Consider the following 11,977-nt stretch of genomic DNA (forward strand, 5'->3'; position numbering starts at 1 on the left):
CAATATGGGCCCCTTGAAAACTGATCATGGTGATATTGACATTGAAAATAAGGAAATGGCTGACATGCTGAATAATTACTTATCAGTATTTACAGCAAAGGAACAGGTTAGCATGCTGGCCATCCTGAAGAAACTAATATTAAATCAGGGACAGCGACTCACCAAAATTAATGTAAAGAAAACAGTAATGAAGAAAATAATGGTATTGAAGAATGACAAATCCCTAGGACCAGATATTTTCCATGCCAGAATTTGAAAAAGAGTAGGATAGATGCCCCAAAACCTTCCAAAACTCTCTCCAGTTGGGAACTGTTCCTTTAGATTGGGCAATTGTGCATGTCTCTCTGCTTTTTAAGCGAGGTGACAGAGGGAAACCACGGAATTTATAGACCAGTTAGCCTAACATTTGATGTTGGGAAATTACTAGAATCTATAATTAAGCATAGAGTGACTGAATACCTTGAAAATTTTCAGCTGATCAGCGCCAGCCAGCCAGTATAGATTTGTTAGTCAGGCATGACCTGACAATTACCTGACTGCATTTTTTGAAGAGGTGACTAAAGTGGTGGACAGGGGTTGTCTATGGATGCTATCCATATCCAGAAGCCATTTCATAAATCATCCTAAGAGACTCATTAGCTGAAGTTGAAGCACATGGAACTAAAGTCAAATTATTAACCTGGTTAAAAAAAATTAGCTGAATGGCAGGAGAGAAGCAGGAATAATGGGCAGGTACTTTAATCGGCAGATGTGGTTCGTGCTGTCCCACAAGGATCTAGGTTGGGGCCTCAACTATTCATCGTACTTAATAATGACTTAGACGATTGGATAGAAAGTCACATATCCAAGTTTGCGAATTACACAAAGATAGGTGGCATTGTAAGCAGTGTGGATGGAAGCATAAAATTACAAAGAGAGACAAATGGATTAAGTGAAAGGGCAAAACTGTGGCCAAGAGATTTCAATGTAGGCAAAAATGAGGTCATCCACTTTGGACTTAAAATGGATAGAGCAGAGTATTTCCCAAATGATGAAAAGTTAAGAACAGTGGAGGTCCAAAGAGACTTGGAAATTCATGCATACTTGGGGGTTCATGCACAGATTAAAATCATGGGCAGGTACTAAAAATAATCAAATATGCCAATGGAATGCTGACCTTTACATCCAGCGGACTAGAATACAACAGGTTAGAAGTTATGCTACAGCTATACAAAGCCCTGGTTAAACCACACCTGGAGTACTGAGAACAGTTCTGGGAACCACACCGTAGGAAGGATATACTGGCCTTGGAGGGAGTGCAGTGTAGATTTATCAAAATGATACCTGGACTCCAAGGGTTAAATTATGAGAAATTAGGGTGATTTGATCAAAATTTTCAAGATATTAAGGGGAAATAGATAAGATAGAGACTATTTCTGCTGGTTGGGTGGCTCTAAAAATTAGAGCCAAACCTTTCAGGGCTAAAATTAGCAAACACTTTTAGACACAAAGGGTGGTAGCAGTTTGGTATGTTCATTCACAAATGGCAATTGATGTTAATAATCAATTATTAACTTGAAATCAGATGTTAATAGATTTTTGCTAACCAAAGTTATGAAAGGATGTGGGGAAAAGGCAAGTATGTGGAGTTAGGTCACAGATCAGCCATGATCTGACTGAATCAGGCTTGAGGGACTAAATGGCCGACTGTGGTTCACATATTCCTAAACATGATCCACTTTTCTCCTATGCTTTTCTCATCTAACTGTTCTGCCCAGTTCAGCTTCCTTAACTGACCCATCAAAATCTGTTTTTTCTGAAGTTGAATGTTGCTTTTGTACTCTTTCCAAACATAAGCCCAGGGTCCCAAGAATTCTCAACATGGGACTGCATTCACTAGCAGAGTTGGGATCAGCAACATTTATCTTGCTGTCCCCTTGGTTCTGGTGTCCAAATTATCTCAGGCCTGCCACTTAACATTGTATACCATACATGTACATTTAGATTCAACTCAGAGGACAGAGCAGTTTCTCTGCCACTGTGGATGCTGGGAAAAGAACAACCCATCCCACAAAAGCTGTTTCAGCATTTTGTTATGTGGACATGTTCTATAGGCATGAAGCTGTTCCCTTTTAATCTGACTGAAGAGTGAACTAAAGTACCACAGTTGCAATATAGTCTCCAGTGGCTGAAGTAGCATTTTACCTAAACAACTCAGACTGCCTGTAACTAAAATAAATAATTTCAAGATGTTTAATAGAAGGTTCAACACAGCATACGGATACTTGAACTAAAATCTTTAACTTGAAAAGTTTTCAATTCTGAAGAAAATTTATAAGTTTGTGCTATTCCATGAGTTTCCATTGACATTAGCCATAAACAATTTAACAACTCTAAGCCAAATGTGTAACTTTGCAAACTACCCTCAATGGAGCTGACAAAATTTGCAATGGAATACAGAAATCACTATCTATAATAAAGCTTTTGTCTGTCTGGACTGTTTTGATTGGTCAGTTTGAGGGGCATGTCTGTCGGTGGGTTTATTTGGTGGGTGCTGCCTGGTGCATGCAGTGTAAAGTGGGGCGTGCAGAGGAGCAGAGCACGTGACACATGTGCTGCTTCCAATGGTCGGTGGCGGCAACAGCATAGGGGGTTGTTGCAGAACTAAAACAGTGGAAAGTAATGGGAACCCAACACAAAGTTACCCTGGCTGGAGAGATTGTTTCCTTGAGGGATGGGATTGATGGGAGGGTTGGGGATGACAGGAGTGGGATGGGAATGGCATGGGAGGGATAGAAGGAATGTCATGGGAAGAGTGCAATGGCATGGGAAGGATTTGATATAATTTATTGTGCGAAAGCTATTCTTTGTGCTAAAAATGAAGATTCACTAGATTTGAATGAAAAAGTGTCAGAAAAGCTGTAAGATGAATTAAAAGAATATATCAATGTTGATTCTAGAGACGAGAGTAATGATAACAGTCTATACCCTCCAGAGTTTCTACAGTCTAACACCAATGGGCATGCCACCTCACGAACTTGAACTCAAGGAAGGAGCAGTTACAATTGTTGATACGAAACTGGAGTCTGAAATAAAGACTTTGTCATAGAACAATATTGATAGTTAGGAACTGTAACCAGTGGAATGCCACAGGGATCAGTGCTGGGGCCTCAACTATTTACAATCTACATCAATGACTTGGATGAAGGGACCGAACGTATGGTAGATAAATTTGCCGATGAAACCAAAATAGGAAGGAAAGTTGTCAAGAGGACATGAACAGTCTACAAAGAGATATAGATAGGTTAAGCGAGTGGCAAAAATTTGGTAGATGGGGAAAATATTAATTTGCTAGATGTGAGAAACTATAAATTTTTGCACTTTGGCAAGAAGAACAGAAACGCAGTATACTATTTAAATGGTGAGACTGCGGAACTTGGTGATAGAGGAATTTGGGTGTCCTGGTCCATGAATCACAAAGTTAGTGTGCAGGTACAGCAAGTGATAAGGAAGGCAAATGGAATGTTACCATTTATTGCAAGGGGAATAGAGTATAAAAGTAGAGAAGTATTACTGTAGCTGCACAGGGCCTTGATAAGACCAAATCTGGAATACTGTGCACAGTTTTGGTCTCCTTTACTTAAAGGATAAAACTGCATTAGAAGTAGTTCAGAGAAGGTTCACTCGACTCATTCTGGGGATGAAGGGCTTATCTTATGAAGAAAGGTTGAACAGGTTGGGTCTATACCCGTAGGAGTTTAGAGGAACGAGAGGTGATCTTATTGAAACATACAAGATCCTGAGGGGACTTCACAGGGTGGATGTTGAAAGGATGTTTCCCCCTGTGGGAGAGACTAAAACTAGGGGACACAGTTTAAGAATAAGAGGTCTCCCTTTTAAGATGCAGATAAGGAGACATATTTTCTCTGAGGTCATTTGTCTGTGGAATTCTCTTTCCCAGAAAACAGTCGAGGCTGGGTCAATGAATTTATTCAAGGCTGAATTAGATAAATTTTTGATAGACAAGGGAGTCAAGGGTTGTGGGGGCAGACAGGAAAGTGCAGTTGAGACCACAACCGTATCAGCTATGATCTTATCAAATGGCAGAGCAGGCTTGAGGGCCGAATGGCCTACTCCTGCTCCTATGTAGGAAGCTGTTTTCTTCCATGATAGATGCTAAAATTATTAAACGCAAATTTCAAGGAAATAGAGTGTTTATTCCTGGAATAATATCAAGCCTATCAGATATAAAACTGCCTTTTCAATTCAGGAGCAAATAGTCCCTAATTAGACTTTCATATTCCAAGACAATGAACAAGCCATAAGGCCAGACTTATGACAAAACTTGTATTTGGCCTGTTTTCACACATGGACAGCTTTATGCAGCTTTCTCCAGAGTGAGAAGTTTTGAGGCTGTTATAGTCTTTGGTGAAATAACCTGAAATCCTGTATTTAAAGAAATACTGTTGCAATAAAGATACAAATGTGACTGCAAATGTTTCACGGGTCTCTGCTAGTAACTACTTATTACTCACCCGAGAAAACAATTCCGTCTTCTCATCCAACTGTAAGGGAACAAAAAAATTAAGTGGCACATTAATTTATAAAAAGTACCAACAGAAGCCTAATATAGTTAACCATATCAAACGAAATTTTAAAAATAATCCGAACATCCCTTATCTACTGAACTTGGAAGTGATTACTTCGGGAAAAAAATAGATGTAACATTAATGTAAATTGAAGTGCCAGATAATTTCCTTACAGAAATACATGCTCAACCAATGAACAGATGATTAATAATAGAATTTCAGAAACGTACAGGATGAAATGTATTATGTTAAATTATTATTTAATTAAATTTTTTTGTATCTGATTGCGTTCTTGCTTTCAAAAGCTTGTCATTCAGTTTGCACTGCAACAAGTCTTTCAATCGTTAAAAAAACTTGTTGTAAAGACATTGCACATTCATTAAATTTTATAGTCATTCAGCTACATCCCAGAGTGTTGAAAGAGGTATCTATGGAGATAGTGGATGAATTGGTGATAATCTTCCAAAAGTCTATAGATTCTGGAACGGTTCCTGCAAATTGGAAGGTAGCAAATATCACCCCACTATTTAAGAAGGGAGGGAGAGAGAAAACAGGGAACTATAGACCTGTTAGCCTTACATCAGTAGCAGGGAAAATGCTAGAATCTATTCCAAAGGATGTGATAAATGGACACTTGGATAATAACGATCGATTGGGCATAGTCAACAGGGATTTATGAATGGGAAATCATGTTCGACGAACCTGTTGGAGTTTTTTGAGGATGTTACTAACAGAATTGATAAAGGGGAGTTGGTGGACGTAGCATACCTGGATTTTCAGAAGGCTTTTGATAAAGTCCCCCACAGGAGGTTGGTTAGAAAAATTAAAGCACATGGGATAGGAAGTAATACACTGGCACGGATTAAGAATCTTGGTTAACAGGCAGAAAACAGAGAGTAGGAATAAACGGGTCATTCTCGCACTGGCAGGCTGTGACTAGTGGAGTACCGCAAAGATCAGTATTTGGGCCCCAGCTGTTCACAATCTATATCAATGATTTGGATGTGGGGACCAAATGTAATATTTCCAAGTTTGCAGATGACACAAAACTAAGCGGGAATGTGTGTTATGAGGAAGATGCAAAGTGGCTTCAAGGGGATTTAGAAAGACCTAGGTGAGTGGGCAACAGCATGGTAGATGGAATATAATGTGGAAAAATGTGACGTTATCCGCTTTGGCAGGAGGAACAGATGTGCAGAGTATTTCTTAAATATTAAGAGATTAGAAAGTGTCGATGTACAAAGGGACCTAGGTGCCCTCATCAATAAGCCACTGAATGCTAACATGCAGGTGTAGCAAGCAATTAAGAAGGCTAATGGTATGTTTAATAAATTTCAGCCAGTATTTAAAACTCATCGACAACTTCTATATTGCTCATCAGTTACGGTCCCATGACATGGGTCTCCCACAGCAAGCAACCATATAAGAACAAAATTGTGGCAGACCTGATATCAGTGGCCAGGGAGGCTCGTTCTCAACCGGGCTACTCCAATCTAACTGGCACCAAGAATTGCAGCAGCATGTTCAGGTGGCAACGTCAATGTTGCATTGTGGTGTAAGTGTGCATGAACTTATTACCTTCGTAATGATGCAATGGTGCATCATAACAATTACTCTACGTATGCCAAAATGTCATGGTTAGCCCAATGCATGCATGAAACACTGGGTTACGATAGCGCAGTTGAGTTACATTTATTCTGTCAGGTACAATGGGCTTCAATCTCCCAAGACCCAGGCTACAAAGTTATCGATAGACATACTACTTCTGTTCCTTTATGCAGAAACTCAAATGCAGCAGTAACCACTACTTGCCAAAGATTTGGAGCTTGCGATAAGAGATTGAAAATCTCTGACTCACTGGTGCCTTATGACTTCTTCAAATCTCCATACTCAGTAAATTCACAGACATCTTTATTTACTGTACCAAATGCATCCTGTTGTGCAGTTTATACAAGCAACTTAATGGACAAATTTGCTCCACAGCAACTTCACTGGTCAGTTTGATAACTGCAGCTGAACTGCTTTGGGCTCAAGTTCTCTGACCAATAGATGCGCATATATATACATATATATATATATATATATATATAGCTAGCTGCACTCTTGGTGAAACTTACATTACAGTCAAAAAATAAATTAAGACTTTTAAGAAGCAAAATAGAGACATTTAATTACAGAAATATGCAATGACTTAAGTTTTTTTTAAAAATTACACTACCTACTTCCACAGTCATCCACAAAGTAAGAAATGCTGCCCTGCATCTAAAAACCTATACTTTTAAGTGCTCAGGTAATATGACACTTCACTAAAAGAAAGGAGGAGGAGAGGAGTAGGGAGATGAGAAGAGAAAAGTCAATGATTCATCCCCGACTATTCTGCAGCATTACTATGCAGCAAATTTCTTAGACACCTTACAGCAGGGGTCACCAACCTTTTCTTTAGTGACAGCTACTTCTGATAAAAGAAAAATATCACGAGCCACCCCCCTGCTTGCTCGCTCATCCCGTGATGATGTCAGTGTGCAGTGACGTTGAGGTGCGCAGGCACGGATTAATGCTAGCAGGATGATGCAGGCATCTAGACTGCGCTGTCAGCAGCTTTATGCGAGCTACTCAAAGGCCAACGTGAGCTACAAGTAGCTCGTGATTGATGTATTGGTGACCCCTGCCTTACATTAATTTGTTGTTTGCCTGGGGCAGTGTGTGACCGAAGGCCACTCAAATAAGGGGAATGGAAACATGAAAGAAAACACCTATAAAATAGGGAGGGGCAGCCTGAATACAAGTAGAAAAAATCCCCATGTTCTCTAGGCTAAAATATACTGTAAACACATGGCAGATGACTGTGATGCGGCCGCTTGCCAACACACCGAATTAACCATCAGAAAGTACAGAAGCCGCCCAGATCACTTCACCCTCCAAAGTACACACGATTGTCTTAGCCAGAATTTATCCCTCAATTAACATAACAAACAGATTACCTGGTCAGTATCACATCACTGTTTGTGGGAGTTTGCTGGACACAAATAGGCTGCCATGTTTCCCACATTACAACAGTGACTACACCTTGTGACGAAAACCCCACATGCCAAATGGAAATATTAATTTTGTCGTGTGGAACTTTGCCCGAGACTTTTACTGAGATCGTTACAAATAACTTTTAAAAACAAGACAGTGAGCAGTCAAGATGGCCACACGCAATTTGCACATGAGAAACCAAAGGCCAGCTGGAAGACAGAGGTGATTACCCAGTCTAGCCAGAACAATGGGGTGCTCTCGAATTAAATTACCTAAAATGGTTTTGTCAACATGGTCGCCAAAAGCCACCGACACCCATTGACTTTGAAAGAGCCAACCACCCCATCTCCCCAACCAAGTATGTCTGAACAGCCTTGAATTTCAAACATCGTTCCAGAAGATGCTTTTTCAAACAAAGAGGTGGTCACATCACTTGACTGCTTGTGTAACTCTGGGAGTTTGGGAATTGTGCTTCAGAAGCAGACTGTAACTATAAGCTAGCAAGAGAGCTGCAATCTCTCTCTCTCTCTCTCCAGTAAAGCCTAAGCTGCAAACCTACAGCCCAGCACAGCCAGCAACCAGGGAACATGGATAAAGCCCTTCTTCTGCCTTCTGGAACCTGAAAAGCAAGCCCGAAGAGTGTGTGGCCCAGCGAGGACTTCAGGACTACCACTTCAACTAAGGACTCTGGGACTAGGGGGGCACAGTGGCGCAGTGGTTAGCACCGCAGCCTCACAGCTCAAGGGACCCGGGTTCGATTCTGGGTACTGCCTGTGTGGAGTTTGCAAGTTCTCCCTGTGTCTGCGTGGGTTTCCTCCGGGTGCTCCGGTTTCCTCCCACATGCCAAAGATTTGCAGGTTGATAGATTAATTGGCCATTATAAAATTGCCCCTAGTATAGGTAGGTCGTAGGGAATTAGAGGGACAGGTGGGGATGTAGTAGGAATCTGGGATTAGTGTAGGATTAGTATAAATGGGTGGTTGATGGTCGGCACAGACTCGGTGGGCCGAAGGGCCTGTTTCAGTGCTGTATCTCTAAACTAAACTTCAGTATTTAAATTCCATTTATTACAGACTTTACTCCAACCTCCCAACTCTGTTTTTACCTCTGTAATCTATTTGTGTATGTGTGCGCCTCTCATGTAAATGTGAGCGTGGATGTGTCGTATATTTTAGTATTTTTAACCCGTTTAGAGTGATAAGGTTAATAAAATTACATCTTTCTTGTTTAAACTCAAGAAAACCTGTCTGATTGGTTCATTTGAAAATGTATTAGACTAACAGGGGCAAGCGCTCACTGAGGTGGTAAGTTAAATCACTATGTTAAAAAGATAAACACTGTTGCGTCAAACCAGAGAAGGGGCAAAAGGGGAGCCTGTGACCCCTCTCTCAGCTGGTCTTAACAACCTCAAAAGTACTTCATCGGCTGTAAAGAGCTTTGAGAGGTCATAAGGAAAGACACTATATAAATGCAAGCCTTTCTTTTGTTTCTTTTACAAGGCACGTTCCCAAACATGGTTGGCATCAGATGCAGCCCATTTTTACAAATTAGTTACCTCGCCTTTGATTTTCCTTCAGCATTCAAACACTGAATCCGAAAACATAACACCTGCTCTTCATTCAGACAAAATACTGAAACTGGTTTTGGAACTGATCTCAAGGGGTACTTGCAGCGTTCTGTTTAAACAAGGTCTTCCTGGAAACTGGCCACAGCAAAGCCAGCAAGTTTACATTGACATTATTGCCAAATCAAGGGACCCATGTGCCAAGACAGGACAGCAAAAGGACTCTGCCAATGCAGGATGATCTTTTAATTCTGGCAAAGAATTCCACACCTTGGTTGAAAAACAACTTTTCGTCCCTTTAACTACCAAGAGTCTGGATGGTTCTCTCACCACTGGTGCACAAAAACTATTTTATACCCATCTAACTCATCAACTGCTATACTGGAGATGTTTACTGAATCTTGATATAGTCACCACTGTTCTAAAGGCCAGATATTAAAGCTGGCCTATGTTGAATTAGAATACCAGCAGGCAACGCAAGACCAATAATGACTCAAGATCACAAGCCTTGCTGGCAATTTCATACTGCCTGGCACCTAACAGGCACGAGACTGTCCCTGTAGTTAGTCTCCTTTACACTACTTTACAATCTGGAAATAGTGCCTACATACGTAACACTAAACAGGATATTAAATTAATCTTTAAATCAGAACATTACAAATGCTCCATTGGCAACACCTTGCAAGGGAGCAGCAATAGAAGCATCTATTATATAGGGGTGATCACATCAAGAGTCTGATTCAAAGTTAACAACCAAACAAAAGTAATCATCAAGTTAGCCAGTGCAAGAGCATAAAAACTCAATTCCTGAAATCCAATTAAGATAGTTTCAATAACAAACCAAGGAAATGCCCGCTTGTTCTTCAACACAAAAACCCTGGGGAACTGGCTGAAAACTGTAATCCAGCAAGTTAGGGCTCGTCGAACACAATAACAGTTTGGAATTATACAAGATGCAATATTGCAAATACAATTGACTGGAACCATTTTTATGACTTGTTAATACACGAGGCAGATATTCTTGACTCATATGAAGTTCAAGGAACTTGACTGGTGACTTTTTTCAATTGCATTTTCTGCGATAATATAAATGAACTAAATTGCAGATTATAACACCACAAAATATTTGCGCCTCAATGATCACACTACAAAAATAGTGCATTTATTTCAACATGCTTCACGGTTGCCATGACGAGAATATGTTGATCCAAACAAATACACTATCCTGGGTATGAATCGACAGTTGGAGGGAGTACTGCTGAATGCCAAATTACTACACAATGTGTCAACTTCTTAACTCTTTGTATGACCAGGTTCTTCTCATCGGAGAGGTATTTCATAGCAATATACTGCATTCCTGAAATAGAAATACAGTAATTTTAAAGACCTATTATATGAACAAAGTGATTGATGACAACGCTACGTCATCAGGATGCGCTGCGGTGCGCACATGGTCTCAGGCCCTCTGCGCATGCGCTGCGGTCCGGATTGCCAGGGCCAGTTTTGCGCATGCGCAGATGACGTCATCGCGTAACGTCATCTTCCTCGGGGGACACGCCAGGTTTGCCTCTGCGCATGCGCAAACTGGTCCTGACAATCCGGACCGCAGCGCATGCGCAGAGGGCCTGAGACCGTGTGCGCATGTGCGTCAATCTTCCGAAAGCTTCGGCGAGAGTTTTTGAAAATGGAAGGAGGCATTTTATCTCAATTATTTAGTCATTTTGGACATTTGCTTCATTTTTATTAGACAGAGGAGATTGTTCCAAGGTACGTTGCTCTGAAAATATTTACATTGTCTGGAGCACCGCATGTGCTCCAGTCCCTGTTGTTAAGTTGGTCTGAAAACATTTCGAGGGGGGAAGGGTGGGGGGGGAAGGGTGGGGGGAGAAGGGTGGGGGGAGAAGGGTGGGGGGAGAAGGGTGGGGGGGGAAGGGTGGGGGGGGAAGGGTGGGGGGAGAAGGGTGGGGGGAGAAGGGTGGGGGGAGAAGGGTGGGGGAGAAGGGTGGGGGGAGAAGGGTGGGGGGAGAAGGGTGGGGGGAGAAGGGTGGGGGGAGAAGGGTGGGGGGAGAAGGGTGGGGGAGAAGGGTGGGGGGAGAAGGGTGGGGGGAGAAGGGTGGGGGGAGAAGGGTGGGGGGAGAAGGGTGGGGGGAGAAGGGTGGGGGGAGAAGGGTGGGGGGAGAAGGGTGGGGGGAGAAGGGTGGGGGGAGAAGGGGAGGGGGGAGAAGGGAGGGGGGAGAAGGGAGGGGGGAGAAGGGAGGGGGGAGAAGGGAGGGGGGAGAAGGGAGGGGGAGAAGGGAGGGGGGAGAAGGGAGGGGGGAGAAGGGAGGGGGGAGAAGGGAGGGGGGAGAAGGGAGGGGGGAGAAGGGAGGGGGGAGAAGGGAGGGGGAGAAGGGAGGGGGGAGAAGGGAGGGGGGAGAAGGGAGGGGGGAGAAGGGAGGGGGGAGAAGGGAGGGGGAGAAGGGAGGGGGGAGAAGGGGAGGGGGGAGAAGGGAGGGGGGAGAAGGGAGGGGGGAGAAGGGAGGGGGGAGAAGGGAGGGGGGAGAAGGGAGGGGGGAGAAGGGAGGGGGGAGAAGGGAGGGGGGAGAAGGGAGGGGGGAGAAGGGAGGGGGGAGAAGGGAGGGGGGAGAAGGGAGGGGGGAGAAGGGAGGGGGGGAGAAGGGAGGGGGGAGAAGGGAGGGGGGAGAAGGGAGGGGGGAGAAGGGGGGGAAGGGAGGGGGGAGAAGGGGGGGAAGGGAGGGGGGAGAAGGGGGGGAAGGGAGGGGGGAGAAGGGGGGGAAGGGAGGGGGGAGAAGGGGGGGAAGGGAGGGGGGAGAAGGGGGGGAAGGGA

The 11,977-nt window shown here is 43.3% G+C and overlaps 1 protein-coding gene across 5 annotated transcripts in view; it reads right to left on the minus strand.

The window, feature by feature from the left end:
- The window catches only part of lrrfip2 (leucine rich repeat (in FLII) interacting protein 2), a 235,164-nt gene that overhangs the window by 44,043 nt on the left and 179,144 nt on the right, over positions 1 to 11,977 (minus strand). For all 5 annotated transcript variants that reach the window (XM_068032281.1, XM_068032276.1, XM_068032279.1 and 2 more), the window contains one exon: positions 4,515 to 4,544. In XM_068032281.1, coding sequence (XP_067888382.1) covers positions 4,515 to 4,544 — 30 coding nt within the window. The remainder of the gene's footprint in view (positions 1 to 4,514; positions 4,545 to 11,977) is intronic.

This window comes from Heterodontus francisci, chromosome 5 (assembly GCF_036365525.1).
Source record: "Heterodontus francisci isolate sHetFra1 chromosome 5, sHetFra1.hap1, whole genome shotgun sequence".
Lineage (NCBI taxonomy): Eukaryota > Metazoa > Chordata > Chondrichthyes > Heterodontiformes > Heterodontidae > Heterodontus > Heterodontus francisci.